This window comes from Chiloscyllium punctatum, chromosome 16 (assembly GCF_047496795.1).
Source record: "Chiloscyllium punctatum isolate Juve2018m chromosome 16, sChiPun1.3, whole genome shotgun sequence".
Taxonomy (NCBI): domain Eukaryota; kingdom Metazoa; phylum Chordata; class Chondrichthyes; order Orectolobiformes; family Hemiscylliidae; genus Chiloscyllium; species Chiloscyllium punctatum.
Genome location: NC_092754.1, coordinates 21,578,046 through 21,599,013, shown reverse-complemented (window position 1 = coordinate 21,599,013; position 20,968 = coordinate 21,578,046). Strand labels below are relative to the sequence as shown.

The window sequence follows — 20,968 nt, the reverse complement described above, 5'->3', positions numbered from 1 at the left end:
TTTAAAAAAACGTGAAATCTTTTTCTCTTCATTGTTGCTTCTTTTGTTTAACTTTTGCCTTATTCTTTCCATACTAACGGCTCAGAGGACAAGTACACTATGGGTTCTGGTTGTAGGCCATAACAGAGCTCAAATGCTTGAACTATTTGTTTTTAATTTTATCACTTTTTTGCCTAACCTAAAATAAATGCATCAACAATCATTGGAACACATACCTAATGGAATTAGCACTGTTCCTCAAATCATAGTTACTGGATCATATTTCGATTATTAAGGTCAAAATGGGGCTGCTTGCAGATGTCTTCACAATTCTATTCACAATTATTCAGATAGTGAAGCATTCCAAGCCTAAATTCAACAAGATGTAGGCTGTTGAGTGATGAATAACATTGCCCATGCAAGCATCAGGAAATGATCAGTGCGAACAAGGGTTTAACCTTTTGACATTGAATTTCAAACTTACTCAACATCAACAGCCCGGGTTCTAGAAATTCAATTGAAACTTCTATAAGCACTCTTAGGAGTTAGGTACTCTGTGGTGAGTGACTTACCCTCCAAGTCCCTAACTTCCCTCCAATATCTACTGGTATCAAGTCAGGACTATCCCATTTTCTGGGACAACTACAGCTCTGCCAACACTCAACCAGCTCAAGAACACCCAGAACAAAGAAATCAGCCCACCTACCTCTGGTGCACAATGGTTGTGACGGGTAATACTCACAGGATATATTGCAATAACTCACCTAAGGTTTGCTGGAAAAAGACACATTTTGTCAAAGTTTTTCATTTAGCACTCATGAGACCAATTTGCAAATTAAAAGGAAAACAACATTTATATATGGGAGCTGAGTCGTGATTGATTGACAAGTGCGGTCTGATAGGTAGAGGTATGGCCACGAAGAATGCATCTGATAATCATGACTAAACAAAGCAGGCTGTCCTCAGAATGGCTGTCACCTATTCGAATGAGTTGGAACAAGTATAGTGCGGGCACTTGTTTTTGTCTTCAAAGGGCAGGGCTCTGTGTAAAAATCTATGTAGCTATGTATTAATGTAAATGTATGAATTACATTTAATGCTTTTTTGGGGGTGGGGTGTGTGTGTGTGCGCAGGCGGTTGCATTTTTAAACATGCTCAATTGAATAGGGACAGTAACTTGCTTGTAATTAGCAGCCAAAGGGATATATAGTGTTTGATACAATCCACCAGTCTTTGAGAAATACAACCTGGCATGACACAGGTACTGAAATTCACAGACTACATTACTCACGTATGTGTTAGGCAGAGTGTCTGCTTGCTTTGGCAGCAACATGTTATTAGGGAACACTATTCATGTTGCTACTGCATAGCAGTAGTAGCTTCATCTGTTGCTCAAGCATTTGAGGCACATTACCCTTGGGTACTGATGGAGACTGGGTGCTTTCCAGGACTAAACATGACGTCCTTACAGCTATTCATGCATTTGCACAATATATAGCAAGAAACTATCAGAATAATCTTAAGCTTTACATACTACAACTATGCAATAACATGTTAATGGTAAACATCATTCATGTTACTGGGACCGAGCCAAAAGGACCTTCTGTCCATCACACAAATAAGTAATATGGTCAACGAATTTCAGTGCAGGTGTGATGGAGTGAGTAGGTCATGTGTTCCAAAGACCAGCAGCTCACATCAAATAGCATTTCCTTTTACTGTTCACAACAGTAAAGTTCTGATCCTGTTCAACTACCCCCCAACTCAAAAACTTACAACATAGTATCTATTCTCTGGCTTGATTTGCAGGGCAATTCGTTAATTAATCAGAGTTAAAAATCACACATCACCAGGTTATAGTCCAACAGATTCATTTGGAAGCACTAGCTTTCAAAGTGTTGCTCCCTCATCAGCAGCACTCCAAAAGCTAGTGCTTCCAAAGAAACCTGGTGTTGTGAGATTGTTAAATTGTGAGATTGTTAACTTGGTCCACCCCAGTACAAGACTGGCTCCTCCACATCTTAGCTAATCAGAACCAACCTGTATTGTTTAAAATTCGTATGACGTTTGGCAGTGAATGATCAGTCATCATTAACTGGTGAAATGCCCATGGCAACAATTACAGTTCACTTGCCAACCAATCATTATTTTCCTTTTACTTTGGTATTTCTTGCAAATTGTCCTTATGACTGCAAGATGAAAAGCTTAATCAAAATGTTATTTTACATCAATATGCAAGTTCAGTGCTACCAGATGTCTATTTGTCAAAGTTCCTTTAATTACCTTCATCACCCAGAAGGATAATCAGAACATAATCAACTCCAATTAACCCCAGCCCCCCCCCAAATCAGTGAGCATTCGGATTTGGACCTGTATTACCGCAATCACATCTCATTTTGTTGTACTTATTCAAAATTGAGGCAATCCCTACTTCACCAGACTACAGGACCATCTTCATGAACTAGATTACACAAAATCAAGAAGGTGGTTTACCTTGCCTGATGGTCAATACCAGCTTTGCCAGACTCCACACTCAAAGAATGAATAAAAATGTATTAAGCCTTTCCAGTGAATGCCCATACAATAGTCTAGTAAAATTCACATTGCACATGAGGGGAATGGGAGGAAATAATAGCCAAACCCACTGCACTCATCAACATGGCTTGCTGGAAAGCACTCCTCCTTTATTTTTACTAAGGGTACCAATGCCAATGCTAATTGCAATAACATTTCAGAGACCTGTGCTGGACACAGCCTTTCTTTGCTGGCTGCTCAAAGTTGCAAAAACATATTTTGTAAGATTTCATTTTCTCTAGGTGCTGATTCCCAAAGAAGATGATTGTCACTAGCTCCATTCCCAAAATTCCACTTACAGAAAAATCCTTGGATCTTGAGAATTTAGTACAATACTCACTCTGTCCTCAGTCAGTGGTTCTGCATTTGCTTCATCTAGAATTATCTCCATGATGCTGAGCACTTGCTCAGCAATTGTTGCACCACCACTGTCTTTACTCTCTTGTTCTGCCAGCAGTGCCTAAAATACAAACAATGCCTTAGGAAGAGCAAACTAACACAATTGACTTATTTCTTGTATTTCTTTTAATCCAAATAATTATGTTCTTGTACAACCTGTTCAATATTTATTTGTGTTCATTAACTGACCCTATTTCATAAGTTTGAATAAAAGGAGCTTCAAACTCCATAACTATTTTTAGCCTTCTATAAAGAAATATTTTGCTATCAATAGACAGACCAACTCAGCAGAAAGCTGCTGGACTTAGGGAGCACATCACCAAACATTTCCACTTGTTTCGGGGTATTTCTGATGACCATCGTCGAGTTACAATAATTCCATTTAAGGTCGAGAACTCACTAGGTTCAGTGTCCCCAGCATTACATTCAGAGGGTTCATCTCTGGTTTAATCAATTGTTGTCGATTCACCTTCACCTTTACACAGTAACTGAACAGCTTCAGAAGCACCTATAGAGAATAAGAAAACAATCTAAGTCACGCCTAACTATTATGAAACATGTAACTTGGCACTAAAGCTGATAAGCTGAGAGTCACAATTCAAGTGATCCAGCAAATACTGTACAAATTATCAAAAATAACTTACACAGTCTTTTTCAAAATTATACTATGAATATTGTGGTGTCTGGATCCATTCTTAGGAAGCCACAAAATAGTAGCCACGTTTGGTACTTTGATGAACTGCTCACACCTCAACCTCTCAAAATCTCTCCACTTTCTGCAGGACTAAAGTTGGCAGTGTGACAGGATATGTAGCACCAATCTGGTAAGGTACTTCGTACAATGTTTAATCATTTATGTCCTCCACTCTTTCCTATCCTCACCATTCCTGTTCTTCATTCTGTATTAATTTATAAACTGGGATAAGGTGCAATCACAATATTCAATATTATAATTGACTACAAAGCCCTCACTTAATTTGGGCCAGTCTCTAAAACCAATACCTGCACCTTATATTGGTTATGTGGTACTTATTATCTAAATGGTATACGTATTACATCAACTTACTAAGATTACTTCAAAACCTTGCTACCTCCATGAAAGAGAGAAGCAGGGATATCACGGGACTATCATGTTTCTTCGAGTAACACATCATTCAGAGTGTCAAAACATTGTAGGCAAAATCTTTAGCATATCCGAAGTCCCAAATTAAATATAATTGATCAATTAAAGTCATTACTAACTCTACAATAAGGAAATTCCAGTCTTACTTGATAAAAATGGTCAATTAACAGCTGACTAGGTGAAACTTGAATGATAAAGATAAATTCAGATCCCAGATAGGGATAATTAGCAATTAACAGAATAATTATTTAATACCTCAATTCATACGAGGGGTTAGGTGCTACGTCCCCAGTGTCTTACACATCAAAATCAATTCAATATTTTGAATCAACATAGGCCAAAACCTCTGGTTTATTGTGAAATGTGGGAAGATGTGTTATAATAACATGACAGTAAATGGATTAGTAGAAAACTTGGATAGACACTTTCATTTGATATTAACTTTCTATTTAGTCCTTCAGTCAAAGTAATTATCATGTTATAAAGGGAGATCTAACACCTTGTGAGGTGAAAGTCTCACAGAATGGTATATATTTGTAAATGGTTAGTCAGTATGGTGCCTCAAGCCCAGAATGCAATCACAAAGAATATTATAGAACAGGAGTGTTCTAGTCACTGAGACTGGGGCAGGTGCTTCCTCAAAAGGATAGTAACTATAGAATAGCATTGTTTAGAGTGTTCCAGTGCTTTTGGTGCAAGTTAAAAGCAGTCCTTGATTGGTCAAAATGCTCAGCAAAGCATAAATGTTACCACAGTTTCCGTGAAAATAATGCTTAAATCTAGATGATCGATTTACACCAGTTAGAAGCAACATACCAGAATTTGCCGTGACAATGAGGCTATTTAATGTTTATAGGGCACAGATCCCACCCAAAGCAAATGTAACCTTACGCTTAACTGACAAGACAGTCTACAGATATGGCCATAAGTGATTTAAAATGACTAGTAAATTACCTTCCAAAGTAACATGCAAGAATAGCCTGATACTTTTCTGTTTTCGAACTCAAGAAAGGGGAAGAGGTTAAGATCTTATTAATGTCAGGATGTTTCTCAAAACCTAGGACTAAACAGGATTAAATCTAGGATTTAACAGTCAGATACTAAGAACTGTAAGAACGAAAGCAACATGCAACTTCGGCAAGAACATACAAGACCTACTACTGAGAAGACAATGCCCGAGATACAGGACTTCAATCCCCTGACAGTCCCATCACAATCTATTCTTATGTCCCATCACACATGGTATGAAAAGAAAATGCCACACATGCAGTACTTTGGTTCTCTTGACATCAAAATTAGGTGGAAGTGCCTGACACATAATTTACCAAAGATAACTGCCACTCATACGATCATTGAGGTAATACAAATGCACCACTATCATTAGCTTTCAGCATTAAGGAACCATTCCCTCTGCAACATTCCAATCCTCTGGTCCATCACTTCAACATTTTCGCCTCATCAGAAAGTGCAAAACCTGACATCTCACTTCCAACCTTCCCACTGTCCAGAGACTCAAACACTCGTACATGAAGAAGTGATTTGTTTATACTTTTTCCATCTTGGCACCCTGTTTGCCTGTTTGTGATGTTGTCGTCTTTATGCTGAGGAAACCAAATGCAGATTAAGTGAGTAATTTGCTGAACACTGCCATTCAGCAAGCACACAAGACCTTGACAGCTGTTATGATTACTTACCACTTGAATTTTCTCTCTTAGCTTGCCTCTTGCACTGTCCAACAGAAGTTGAAGAACAACACCTCATCTTTCAATTAGGTAGTTGGCAGACTTCTGGCCTCAATACTGAGTCAATATCCAATCTCTGGGGTTATAGGTGTTGGCAATGATTCTGCTGAAACATTTTTACCTCCTCAATTGTTTCTTTATTTCTTTACTAGTCCCATTAAAATTTCTTTGTGCCTTGCATCCTCTCTAATCACTCCTGTCTTCCACTCTTTTATCAGAAAAAGAATGGTGGGGCTAGGACTTGTGCTTGGTTACAAATGAATCTTTAAGTTTCTACATTTCTGATCAAAAGTCATAAATTTGAGAATTTAACAGCTTAGCTCTTCACCAATGCTGACTGGTCCACTGAAGTGTATTTTTTAAAAATCAGATTTCTGACATCCACAGTAGTTTTCCTCTAGAAATAATCTGGATTGGATTTTGTTGCATCTGTTTGTGGAGACTTAGAATGATAAAGTATAATGAACTTAAGCAAACCTGCAGCTAGCTCTTCTCCCCACCCCCACCAACCCCCAACTTTAACGTAGCACAGGAGGCAGCAATTTGGCTTTTTGGATCTCTGTGGACTTCCTGAAAAAAACTGACTTTTCCTATTCTGTTGCTTTCTCTCCCTAGCACTGTAATTTCCCTTCAACCATTTGCCCCGTTACCCTTTCAAGGTTAGTACAACTGCATTCACCATCCTTTCAGATGATACATTCACAATCATAAATGTCTCATTTTGTTACAAAAAAAAATCTTGCCTTTGGTTTTGCCAAATATCTTAAATTTTTACACTATGGTTACCAACCTAGAATTCAAAATTATGACACAAAGAGAGGCCATTTGGCCCACTACATTTCATTGGCTCTCCTGCCTTCTCCCCCATAACACTACTCATCATTTCTTTTCAAATTACCATCTAATTATCTTTTGAATACCTCAATAGAACCCTCCTCCACCATGGTCTTCGATAGTACATTCCAGATCCTAACCATTTGCTGCATGAAAATGTTTTTCTTCATATCACTACTGCTTCTTTTATTCATTATTTAAAATCTGAGCTACCTCATTCTCGATCCTTTCACAAAAGGGAACATTTGATACTTTGCATCAGTCTTCAAAATAGAAGACTTTAGTAGCATTCCAAAAAAGAAACACAAATAATCCAGGGTCAAAGGGAGGAAAGGAAACGCATACCACAACTAATGGTAAAGAATAAGTACTAAGGAAACTAATGTGGCCAAAGGCCAATATATTCCCTAAATCTGATGAGATGCAGCTTGGACTTTTAAAAGAATTAGCCACTGAGAGTGAGGAAGTGAATAGTATACTTCCAAGCATCCTTAGATTCTGGGACAGTTCCAAAAGATCCATCAATACAGCACCCCCATACAAAAAGGGACGATCACAAAAAAATACTATAGACCAGTTAACATAACGCAAGTCATTTGGAAAATGTTGAAGTCTATTATAAAGGATGCAATAGCAGAGCATTTAGAAATTCATAATGTAATCAAACAGAGTCAGCATGTCTCCATGAAGATAAAATCATGCCTGAAAAATTCATTAGAATTCTGAGGTGGTGACTAACAGGATAGGTAAAGGGGAACCAATAGATGTAATATCTCTATTTCCAAAAGACATTGAGGCAAGTACCACAGATTAGGCCACTTAATAGGACAAGAACCATGATGTTGGAAGTAGTATATTAGCTTGAATAGAGAATTGGCTAATTAATTAAAGACAGAAAATGTAGGATTCACAGCAGTCTGTAGTGGAGTGCAAGAGGGATCAATGCTGGGGCCACAATTATCAACTGCATTAATGACTTGGATAAGGACAGTGAACATATTATAGCCAAGTTTGGGGATGACAAAAACAGTGGGAAGCAAATTGTGAGAATGACAGAGTATGCTGAAGGTTATAAACTAGTTAATTAAGTGGGCAAAAACTTGGCAGATGGAATATAAATGTTGGAAAATGTGAGGTTATGCACCTTAGCAAGAGCCAAATGGCCATATCTGCTCCTACAACTTATGGTCTTATTAATTTTATCTGTTTCTGTTGTCTTGTCAAATTTAAATATTGACAGTCTATTTAATGCCACCTTCTCATCAATTTCAAACCCTTTTAGCAACTGAATTTCCTTCTCTTTAACCACACCTGGTTATCACTTGGTAAATACAAACTATGGTAATAGTCCAGGCATGCCCTTGGCCTTCATGTGTAAATCCACATTTTGGCTGATCAGCCCTACTCTTCCTCTTAGCATACTTTTACAATTTACATGGCTAAAGACAACCTCGGGATTCACTTTAATGTTAGTTGCCGATCTCTTTTTGTATTTGCTTTTAGCTTCTCACTCGTTTTTTTTAACTTAAAACCAATCCTGAAATCTTCTGAATTCAGGCCAGTTCTCAAATTGTATTTTCAATGCAACATCTGTCCTAAATATATATTTTATCTCTATCATAATTTCTATATATTTTGTCATTTAAGCAGCTCTCTAGATTGGTTTGCCCCCACTTTTCCCTTTCAAAGAATATATCTTTATTGTGCCCAAAGCATTTATTCATGAAGATAGCTCATTGTTCAACTGCTTTTTCCCCCACCAACCGTTGACTTTAGTTTATTTGACACAAATGCATTCTTGTCCCATTGAAATTTGCTTTCCCCAGTTAGTGTTTCTAATTCTGCATTGTGCCACAAGAAAAGTCTTGCATTAATTACTCTATCAAAAGATTTCATGATTTTGAGTGCTGTTATTAAATTGCTTCACCTTCTCTGCTCTAAGCAGAACGATTCAACTTTCTTTCCATATGCCCAATGATATTCTTGTAAAATTTCTCTGGACTCTCTGCAAGGATATGGCACTTATCCTCAATCAGGTTTTTAGAATTACACACAACGTCCAAACTGGGAGATAACCAATGACTTAGAAGGTTTACGATAACTTCCCTGCTTTAGTATTCATACACCTTTTATACCCCTTCTGTAATTTTGAACCAGTTTTCTCAACTCTCTTGCCACCTTCAAAGATATGTACACATCTATGCCTCCAGTCCTGTAGTTCCTGCATCTAATAGAAAATCGTGCCATTGACTTTATAATATCTCCCCTCATTTTCCACACTCCAAAGTTAACTTGCATCTGCCCACACCAACAATCTATGTCCTTCTGGCAATACTCCTCACTTTTACTAAATTTCCAAGTTTTGTGCCATCTGTAAATCTGGAAATTATGCAGTTTTCCTAAGTCCATGTTAAATATATAAAACAGTAGTGGCTGTAGAACTGACCCCCTGAGAAACACCAATGTATATTTCTCTGGCTCTTTGTTCTAAGAAGGTTTAGTTAATGATTCAGGCCCAAATCCATGGAAACATAAGACTACAAGATCAAGTTTTATTAATGTTATGTACATGGATGTATGTCCTACTGTTTGCATGTTTCGATCTAAAGATGAATAGCACAGATCACGCTCTGCTTCAGACACTCACAGTTAAAAGATGTCGACCCTGCTTGAAGTCTTTGATTCCAGCCAATCGAGTTAGCATACACTCAAGACCACCACACTGAGCCATCACACCTGCCATTTTATATACCTCCTCTTCATCCTCTTCTTCATCTACACAGAAAGAACATTGTTTAAGAGAATGGTGGCAAAAACAATTGCAATGAATGTCAGGGTAGAAGAAACATTTATTGATTTACAGCATGAGCTGGGACAAGAGGTAAAGATGGAAAACCTAAAAATACAACTATTATCTGTGTGCAATTATTGTTATTACCTGTGGTGGAATCCAATGATTCAATAAACTCTTCAGTTGCATCTCCAAGAAGTCCTCGCATTCGGTAGATTATACGCATTGGCTCACCCTGTGCAACATTAAAACAAATTATTCACTAAATAGCAAAGTTATGGTACACAGTTACACTTGGGTTAAACATTGAAAACACTTAGAGGGGTTTAGGCACTTCTGTTCAACTCATTTTAGTTGGTCAATTAAGAAAAAAAGTGTTTCTCTGAACTTAACCTAATCAGAAATATTATATACAGTACTTCTGAACATAGGTCTTCTGGTTTAAAAGGTAGGGACACTATGTACTACAAGATCCCTTTCAGAGAACCTACAATCCCAACCAGAAGCCAATTGTGCCTTTAACAATTGTGGAATTGTATCCCTACTGAAATCCACCTCATTTACAGAGGAACCTCGATTATCCGAAAATTGGATTATCCGAAGGAGATCGCGAGGTCCCGATGGAAACATTACATCAAAGACGTGTTTCCAACAGTGATCGCTTCTTTTGTTTACAGTGATTAAACAGGCACCCTCTCCAAATGACTGTCTGCCTGCCCTCTCTCGCCCCACACTTTCCCTGGAGTTCTACACAGGGGTGTACCCTAAACCCCCCTTCCCCACATAATCTCTCCAACATTGTCCTGTGCAGGGCAAAGGTGGAACCTGTCAAAAAGTTGCAGTAAAAAGTTGTGTGGGGGACTGTGGCTGCACACTATTTGGAGACTTACCCACAAATGCAGCAGCAGTCTTGTTGTTGGTGTCCAGTCTAGCTGCCCCAGAGAGGGGGAGGGCGTGTACAGGGTTGGGGGCGGTGTTGGGGTGGGAGGGTGTCGGGCGTGGGGCCTTGCACACTGTGTGCTGCTGCAGTCTCCTGAACGGGGAGCAGACTTTTAAAAGCTCCGAGCCCCAGAGGAAAGGCATTTAATCGATTAACCGAATAATCGATTATCCGAAAGAAATAGCACCTGCCCATCACATTAGAGTAATTGAGGTTCCCCTGTACTGATAATTCTAAATTGCTGGCTTGCACTCACCTCATTGGCTGGACACCAGACCTTCTTGTACACTTCAGCCACTGGAAGGTCCAAACTGATTATTTTGTTGTTAACCAGGAGCTAAGAAGAAAAGCACAAGTCTTAGATGATCAATATTACTTTTAATAAAAGTTATCCTGCAAACTATAAACTTAACCAATTTAAAGCAGCTAAGGAGAGCAGGTTGCTTGGCTGGTGCCAAGGTTAAGGGCATCTCCTCTGAGCTGCAGGCAAGTTTGGAATGGGAGGAAAAGAATCTAGTTGTCGTGGTGCAGGAGGGGAACCAATGACATAAGTAGGACGAAAAAAAGGATGTGCTGAGGAAAGTGAACAGCTATGGTGCTAAAACAAAAAGAAAGCACAGCCAGAACAGTAATCTGGTTGTACATCTGCTCATTCAGCTGGTAGATTTGTTCGCCACCATACTAGGTAACGTCATCAGTGAGCCTCGGAAACACTGGCGTTCTGCCCCGCTTGCTATTTATCTGTCTTGGTCTGTTCTGGTGGGTGTTATCACTTCCCGCTCTTTTTCTGAGAGATTGGTAAATGGGGTCAAAATCAATATGGATTTAATGGAGTTCCGGTTTGAATGCCAGGCCTGTAAGAATTCTTGTGTGTGTTTTGTTTAGCCTATCGCAGGATGGATGTATTGTCCCAGTTGAACTTTGTCTGTGTGTAAGGATGCTAGTGATAGTTAGTCATGTCTTTTGGTGGCTAGTTGGTGCTCATGTATCCTGGCGACTCGTTTCCTGCCCCTCTGTCCAATGTAATGTTTGCTGCAGGGTATGTTGTATATGATGTTCATTTTGTTGGTTATTGGTATGGGATACTTTAAGTTCATCAGGATCTGTTTCAGTGTGGTGGTAGGTTTGTGTCAGAAAAGACTGAAATATTGTAATCTTACCGGCAGACAAAGGATGCCTTCCCAGCTACCTTCCACCCTACCCCACATTTATCTCTCAGCCCCCTTCTCCACCCCAACATTCCTGATGAAGAGCTTTATTTGAAATATCCACTCTCCTGCTGCCTGACCTGCTGTGCTTTTCCAGCATCACACTCATAATCTAGAGTCCTGTGCTAATGTTCCAGGGGCATGGGTTTGAACCGTACCAAGATAAATGGTGAAATGTGAATGCCACTAAAATCTGGAATTAAATGTGAATCAAATGATGACCATGTAACCAATACTGATTGTCATTAAAACCCATCTGGTTTCATTAATGCCCTTTTAGGGAAGGAATTTGCTATTCTTACCTGGTCTGGCTGATATACAACTCCAGACCCTTAGCAACATGGCTGACTCTTAACTGCCCTTTGAAATGGTCCTGAAAACTTATCACAGCATTACAAAGTTTAAGTATTAAAAACAGGCAGATGTAGAAACCAGAAACAAACAACAGCAAACCTAGATCAGGAAACCTTGCAAAGTCCTCCTGACTAACACATGGAGGCTTGAATCAGAAGCGAGAGCGCTGTCCTACAGACTAATCAGAGAAAAACTGCAGAAAGCTACAACACAAAAGCACTTTGGGATATTTGTGCACAAAACATCAAAGCTAGCGCACAGTTGCAGCAGGTAATCAGGAAGGCTAATGGAATATTGGCCCTTATTTCAAGGGGTTGGGTGTATCAGAGAAGTCTTACTGTCTAAAGAGCTGGTGAGACCACATGTGGAGTACTGACAGCAGTTTTCGCCCCCTTATTTCAGGAAAGATAACATTTCATTGAAGGCAGTTCAATGAAGGTTCATAAGATGATCCCTGGTATGGAGTGAATGCCTTATAAGCAATGGGACTCCACTCAATGGAGCAGAGAAGAAGGAGTAGTGACCTTATTGAAACATATGGGATTCTTAAGGGGCCTGACAGGGTAAATGCAGATAGGATCCTTCCCCTCACAGGAAGAGTCTAGGACCATACTGCATGGTCTCAGAATAAATAAGTATCAAGTTGAGACTGAGATGAGGAGAAATTTCTTCTCTCAAAGGATTGAATACCTTTAGAATTCCTTGCCAGAGACACCTGTGGGGACAGAGATCTTCTGTATATTTAAAGCTGAGATAGACAGATTCTCAATCAGAAGGAGAAATCAAAGCTTATGGGGAAAAGGCAGGAAAGTGAATGGGAGGAATACTGGATCAGCCATGGTCCTAATGATTGATGAATCTTGCTCTTGGGGCCAAATGGCTTACTCCTCCGATTGATTATGGTCTTATGATCTAGGAGCTTATTATATTGCACAGGACTGCATGGCTGAGCACCATTATGCATTTTATAAACCAGCTAATAGCCACCAGAAAGTTGACAAAAAGGGGAAAACAAATAGAATGAAACTTGCCAGAAAGCAGACTATAAGAACCCTAACAATAGATTGGAAACAAGAGTAGTTAGATGAGATGTTTTTCCCTTGGATAGAGACAAGGGATATTATCGGGGAATGAAGAAATGCCAGTGACACTGAACAAGTTTTTTCTGTCTGTCTTCATGGCAGTAGTTACAAACTAGATGTAGAGAACAACTGAGGGGCTCATAAGAATAAAAGAGCTTAAGGTAATTTGGATAAGCAGGGAAAGGTATTGGACAATCTCAAAAGAACTAAATCTGACAAATTCCCAGAATCTGATAGCCTATATCATTTCAGAAAGAGTTAGCTGCAATTACTGGATGCACTGGCTATGACTGTCTAAAATTTTCTCAATTCTATAACAGTGACAGATGTTTAGAAGTTCACCGTTAGAACTGTTACAATTAAGAAAGCTGCCACCAACTTCTTCAGACACAGTTTGGGCAATATACTCAAATACACCTACATACTGGGCACAACTGTAAAAATAAATAAGAGTTGTAGCCTTCTCTTTAAACTAAAAGACTCCAAGTCATAGAGATGTACAGCATGGAAACAGACCCTTCGGTCCAACCCGTCCATGCCGACCAGATATCCCAACCCAATCTAGTCCCACCTGCCAGCACCCGGCCCATATCCCTCCAGAACCCTTCCTATTCATATACCCATCCAGATGCCTCTTAAATGTTGCAATTGTACCAGCCTCCACCACTTCCTCTGGCAGCTCATTCCATACACGTACCACCCCATCATAGAGTTTTGCTGGAATTAGGTTTTCATTTTTTTTTTAACCGTTTTGTTTTGTACTGGTTCATACCTCCATTCCGCTGTCATCTTCAAGCAGTGCTACAAGGTCACAATCCTGACAAATCTTATTTTTAATGTCTCTCATTAGTGGTCCAATTCCAGGCTCATTGCTGCTGTAGGGATTTCCCGGCATCCTGCCTTGCAGGAAGTCTTCTTGTTGTGGATCTTTCTCCAAAGTCACAAAGAACTCAGTCACTTCATTTTCCTCCTTTCAAGAGAGCAGATGTATTGACAAAGATAATCATCTTTGTTTTACCAGCATTGAACATGACCGATGTAGAATTATTAGTGAGGAAACATTCTGCATAAACAGCCTCATGATTGTTACAACAGCACTTCTTTATCAACATTCAGTTACTTTGCCTCTATCCTGAAGGTCCAATTCTCCCGCCCTGAACTTATTTCACCTCTACTCTAGCTATTGCTTTTGCTGTTTAAATACTATTATTAAAAACTATCCAACTGTAATCAAATTGAATCTCTTCTTTGACTGGAAGCTGAACCTTTTATTCCTATTCGTTTCTCATTTGCATTTGTAACAAAGAACACCTATATTGGCATAAGATGCATTGATATAGCACCATCTCTACTTGCATCTCAATCCTCCATGACTTTGCTCACCCCTATGTCTGTTAATATCTTCCAATGTTACATAAGCCCACTAACCCTCCTCCCTCAATCTATCACCTGTTTCCAGCTTCTTATACATTCCCTCCTCTCGCTTTGTCTCATCATTGGTGACCATACATTTAGGCATTTAGGCCCTATGCTTTGAAATTCCTTTCTTATATACCTTCCAATTAGTTTCCTCGTTTCCTTCAAGACCCCTTACAAAACAAAATGTCCCGAACAAAATCATCCCTTCCACTCTCTCCTTTGGCTCAGCAATTTTCTCCCTTCAGGTTTTAAGGAGGCCTTGGGACTGTATAAAAAGCCATATAAATATCACTGGATCCTTCTGGTACTTGTTGTTCAGTAACATGCATTTTTAAACTATCAAAGAAACTGCAAGAGCAATTATACAACAACAACTGTACAACTATAATTCAGCTTGGTAGAAAAGTCTCAATTATAGCTACAAATTTCAATGATAAAAATTCATTTCTTAAAAATTTTAATCATGAAAACACAGAATTGTGCAAATAATTAACACCAATAATGTCTTGGTTTTGACTACCATGAATCATGCACGTACAGATTTGCAAAAACAAGCAATGAGTCACAATTTTTAACTGTTTTAATATGGCTGACCTATACAGCATCCTGGTTTTGTGCAACATTAAGCTACAAGGATATATGACTTCTGACTGAGCCATTCATGTATAGTTCTTCCTGTAGGCCAGATAACTGATCTAATATTAAAAAAAACTTTCATGTTTCCTTTTGTACTTACTGGGTAGATGATGCTGCATAGTCTTTCAAAGATGAAAACTGGCGTTCGGTAATCATCAAGACTGTATCGTTTAGCAGTCTCAATACAGACAGCCATGAATGCCTTTGTTTCAGACTCTGTACCTACAGAAGTGCGAGGGTTGGAATTTAATCAACTCTATAAACAAAATATTTTTACTCCTGAGAAAACACCAAACTCAAACTTTCAAAAAGCTTTAAACACATCATCACATGCTGTAAAGCCTGTCATCTCTATAACACCTACTTAACATAGTCTATTTACTCTCAATGCCATGAACCCTCATGTTGTGTAGCAACTTCTTACATGGCAACTTACCTGTTTCTAAACTTCCTTCCACATCCTGTTTTTCTAGCTTGTTAAATTGAGAACTAGGAACACTACATGTTAAGATAAAGTCCACCTGTGAATGGCGTAAGTGATTTAGGACATTGTAACATTAAAAGAGGCAGCTTATAATATTGTTAAGGAAAGTCACAGCCTGAGAATTGGGAAGTATTAAATGTGAGCAAAGAATGGACAAAAATTTGGTGAGAGAGAGAAAAAAGAAGAGTGTAATCAAACACATAAAAATAGACTGGAGTTAATAAGACTACATGCCAAGAGAGACAGCAAGAAAACAAAATGAACTACAGGCCCTTAAAAGTTGAGGCAGGAAAAATTACAGTGGAGAGCATCAAAATGTCAAAGATGTTGATAAACAGTTGTCTTCACAAAAATAACACAATAAAGTAGCACTACTAATGGACATTTGGTCCCCAATAAGTGAAGACCTTACTAATATCAGTAATTGACATTAGTAAAGCTAAGCACTGGAGAAATTACTGGGCTGGTAAGCTGACAAACACCCCACATCTGATGGCCCATAACACAGTTTTTAAAGAGTTGACTGTGGAAATAACAAGGGCACTTGCTGGGACTGTTCAAAATTCCTTATACAGTTTCTGTGGATGGAAGTTGCAAATTTAACATTGCTATCCCAGCATGGAAGAAAACAGGGAACCACTGGCCAGTTAACCTGTTGTCAATCATCAGGAAACCGTAGGAATTTATTAATGAAGAAATAACAGGACATTGAAGACCACAATCATCAGCATAGCATTATGAAAGCAAAATCGTGTTTGACAAAGTAAAGTTTCCAAAGATGTAACTAATAGTATATTACAAGGGAGACTAACAAAATGGAGTATAGTTGGAGTTCCAAAAGCATTTAACAAGGTGTCACTCAAAAGTCTATGCATGAAATAAAGGCACACGGGGATGGAGGAATCTCTCAGCATGAGAAAAAGATCGAAGGATAGGAAACAAACAGTCAGAACCAACAGACCATTTTCAGATTAACACACTCTTCCTAGAGGGGTGCTCCAACGATCCAGATTGCTACATCAGCTATTTATAATCTACATTAATCACTTATTTGAAAAAAAATGTAATGAGTGAAAATAATTCAAAATGATTTGAATATTGTGTCTAGTTTTAGGTGAATCACTTTAAGGATCATGTCATTGTTGTAGAAAGGTTCACTAAATTATACCAAGTACACCAATGAGACCAAGGCTTTAAGAGTACACCCATAGCAAACTACAGCTCTTCAGTTGAGGAGATCGAACAAAGATCTTCAAAATTAAATTTAGGAAGAATTGTTTCAGAAAGGTAACAGAGGTATAATGGGTTAAATGTCTGTCTTCCACATATCAAAATTCCAAGTCAACATGTCACTAAAAAAGAGAACCTGCATATGTAGTGTTTTTTTTACAACCTCAGGATGTAAGAGAGGGGGAGGGCACAGACAGAGAAATGGACAGAAGTACTGATCTTTGCTCCCCCTTTAAAATTAAACTTAAGTTTGAGCTGAAATGTGCTTGTGTTACTACCTGTTGTCATGTCTTCTAACATCTCCAGCAACATGTCTTGTGTCTCATCAATCAGTTTTGTCCGCTGAACCACGAGTTTTCGCAGACACAAGTAGCCATTCAGGACTGTGCCCACCAAGCGGCTCTTGAAGTGACGTTTTATTGATTCCACCTCCACAAAAGATGAAAGTAGACCTGCAAACAGGGTAGTGAAATAGTGAATGTCTAATATATAACTACCAATTTGCATATTAGTGTGCAACGCTGTACACCTCACCTGTCAGGCTTTTTAAAGCATATCCCTGCTGAAGGTCAGTACTAAGTGTTGCCTCCTCCAGTGCCAGTAAATGGGCAATTTCCTGAAACAAAACCAGGTGACATGAGCATCAAAACTGAAGCATTCGGACACAATGGACAATAGCAATAAGCAATTAAAGCATGGATACTCTTTTCATTCTTCATTTTCACAAAACCATCAAATTCACTCAAAGTGGGAGGGGCACTGACCCTTTTTGTTACCTCCTCTGATTTCATTCAAATAGTAATTTTCATTATGTAAGTTTAACAGTGTGGTTATTCTATTTGGAGGGCATCACAGATGAATCCACTTGTTCTAACTTGATTTCCACGCTTTCCAATAGGAGTCAGTAAATAGTAACAAGAGCAGATTGACTTTTATTCTTCCGTTAACCCAGGACATGAATCTTAAATTGCAACCACACTGTCACTCTGGCAGAAACCAGCTATCTAAACTATCTTAATAGAATTACTAAGCAAACTTGCTCGTCAGCAAATCCTTTGGGTTCCTTCTCTTAAAAAGGACTCCTGCTTCTGAAGCAGAATCTCATCTTATAAATTTAAATTTGTTGTGCTGCTACTGCCTTGACCTATTAAAAATTAGCAATTAAATCTATAGAATTATGAAAATGTGAACATCCCATGGTTAACAGAACATTGGTGAGATTAACACTAATCCTTACAAGCAACCTAAAATTCATAAAGAACTGTGAATCAGGTAGAAAATTAGATTTACACTAAGCAGAAACAAGAGCAATACAATGAAAATGAATAATCCTAACGATCTGAGGAAAAGTCACTTGTATATTAAGTTTACTCCTCTCTGCACAGACCCTGCTTGACTGGCCAAGTATTTATAGCATTTTTTTAAAATTCAAAATTTATCTTCCTTTGGACAAGTTAACTGAGTGGGCAAATACATGTCAGATGTAGAATAATGTAGCTAAACAAGAGGTTATTCAGCAAAAGCAGGGAGGCAGATTATCTGAATTGCCATAGATTGGGAAAGGAGGAAGTGTAATGAGACGTGGATGCCCTTGTACACCAGTTACTGAAACTAAGTATGGAGCTTCAGAAATCAGTGAAGGAGGCAAATAATACATTGGACTTTGTAGCAAGAGGATTCAAGTACAAGAGCAGAGATGTCTGACAATTACAGAGACTGGATCGAAGACTATATACACTAGAGTTTCGAAAAATGAGGGGAAAGTTCATAGAAACCTAGAAAATTCGAACAGGACTGGACAGGATAAACACAGGAAGGATGCTCACAATGGCCGGATGTCCAGAACCAGAGGTCACAGTCTAAGGATATGGGTTAGGCCTTTATGACTCAAACGAAGAGAAATGTCTTCACCTAGAGAATGGTGAGCCTTTGCAATTCTCTGCCACAAAAACACTGGATGCTGCTTTCAAGAAGAAATTAAATAACGTGTTTGGGATTATCGGGATCAAAGGGTACAGGGAGAAGGCTGGAACAGATTACTGAGTTGGATAATCTGCCATGATCATACTGAATGGTGGAATGGGCTCGAAGGGCTGAATGGCATGCTCATGATCCTATTTTCTCTTTTCTTTAAAGTTCATGACCATTCGTGGTTAATTGAATAGCATAGCAAACACATTATTGCGCAAACATGCTGATGGTATGCCAAATTCCAAATAGTTCAAATTCACCCTTACAATAGCATAGCTTTTATTATGCTTTGAAAGTCTAATTAAGTTAATTAAGTTACAGAAAACTCTGTTCCCACAGTACTTGAACTCTGCACACAACAGAAAAGCATTGACAACTGGGCCCAACCCTTTCAAGGTATTCAAAACACCTGTAAAAAGGCTGGCATTTCAGTAAGGGTGGGATCGTCCAATGATAGGTCTTATTAACATTTACTCAACAAAATTACATTTGAAAACAAATATGTACACTGAATCCACCCTGACCAGAATCAACCCTCTCCAGACTACAGCTCATATATTGACCTCTCAAATACAAATAGCATAGTGACAATTCTGAAATGTCACTTTGCTTACTACAAGTGATCTAAACCAGTGTTGTCATCATACTGGCAGTACACATCTGTTGCTAAACTTGTCTCTGATCTAATGAACCTTAACAATGCAACAGACTCTCAGGGGATTAACTAGCAATTGGTTTGGTACCTAATATCAACGAAAGATAAAAAGATAATGATCACCTGAGGCAAATTATGCAGGGAGGGGAAATGAGACAGAGATTAAAATCTTGGAAAACATTTTTCTTAGACATCTGGGCAGAAGCCATTTAATTGGTGAGTTAAATAGGGTGGAGATCGAGATCTGTGCCAATCATGACATAATGTTATGGAAAAATAGTTATAACATCTGAGATTTTGGAATAAAAGCAAAATTGGCTCGTCAGAATCAGACCTTTGTGATCAGGTTTCCAATGTATGGCAGCACTCCTCGAGCTGCCAGGTAGATTTTCCAATGAGCTGGTTTGATGAGTTTTTGATAGAGTGCAAGATATTCTGCTGCACACTCTCCAGCAACACTTAGTTCATCCAGATAACTAGCAATACAAAAATGCAAAAGGTTAAAATCATACACCACTATTTGAAAACCGAGTAGCAGTTCCAGTAATTCTACTCGCAAACATTTGTCTCCAAAGCTGACCACTGATCATCACAGAGTTAACATTAGTGAAAAACTACAAAGTGAGTCAGTTGAATTTCCTCAGAATTAGGCGACTCCACAGCAGCACCCAGATTAACTTGGAACCACCCTCATCCTGGTGTTTGTAACAGTGGCAAAAAAGCAATGCCTTCCAATTTCAACACTGAATTCAATAATTTAAGACCAAAAATTCTGCTCCATTTGTTTCCTTTTATTTGTTTGATGTGCTATTTCTTCTCGCAGTGAGCAGCACATTGCTGAAAGCACATCTTTTATTTCTTTACTAACATCATCACCATTCTTAGATGGTTATAGAGGACTAAATTTTCTGTCATGGAGTCTCCTCCGAATTTCATCCAATCACAGGTTTTCTTCTCATCTTTGTCACACTAACTCCTTACTCAAAACCTATTACAGCTCTATCTTTTCCAGCTCTGATGAAAGTTACAACTCTGAAATGGTGTCAAAGCCCACTGAGTATATCCATGTTCCTGTTTTTGATGCAAAAGCATGTACTCCATAATTGACATCAGTAGGAATGAACAATTACATCTTAATAGGAAACTTAACATTCTTACAAAAAGACTCGAGGAAAAATCCAAAAATAGTACTCACATCCTCCTGCTAAAAGGCTAATTTATTTGCAATTTAATTATATCTCGCTTGGAAGTTCTTAATGAGAAAGCAAAACTTGAAATTTGTTTCATAGACAAGGTTAGAGCTGAAAATGTGTTGCTGGAAAAGCGCGACAGGTCAGGCAGCATCCAAGGAGCAGGAGAATCGACGTTTTGGGTATGAGCCCTTCTTCGGGACCCAACCATAGACAAGGTTACACCGCCTAAAGTAAGTCTTCCCTTCTCTAACTTTCTTCACAAGTATGTTGACATTGAGGAACCTGAATAATCTACCAGAATGCTAGTCAAAATCATAAACAGTCAAGATTAGAGTGGTGCTGGAAAAGCACAGC

General features: G+C 38.7%; 1 protein-coding gene across 10 annotated transcripts in view; it reads right to left on the bottom strand.

Annotated features, from left to right (window-relative positions):
• Positions 1–20,968, bottom strand: part of ubr4 (ubiquitin protein ligase E3 component n-recognin 4) — a 198,092-nt gene that overhangs the window by 20,285 nt on the left and 156,839 nt on the right. For all 10 annotated transcript variants that reach the window (XM_072586453.1, XM_072586462.1, XM_072586455.1 and 7 more), the window contains 10 exons: positions 19,756–19,897; positions 17,330–17,411; positions 17,074–17,247; positions 15,182–15,303; positions 13,799–13,996; positions 10,639–10,719; positions 9,590–9,677; positions 9,299–9,426; positions 3,353–3,460; positions 2,894–3,013 (listed from right to left, as the gene is read on the bottom strand). In XM_072586453.1, coding sequence (XP_072442554.1) covers positions 2,894–3,013; positions 3,353–3,460; positions 9,299–9,426; positions 9,590–9,677; positions 10,639–10,719; positions 13,799–13,996; positions 15,182–15,303; positions 17,074–17,247; positions 17,330–17,411; positions 19,756–19,897 — 1,243 coding nt within the window. The remainder of the gene's footprint in view (positions 1–2,893; positions 3,014–3,352; positions 3,461–9,298; positions 9,427–9,589; positions 9,678–10,638; positions 10,720–13,798; positions 13,997–15,181; positions 15,304–17,073; positions 17,248–17,329; positions 17,412–19,755; positions 19,898–20,968) is intronic.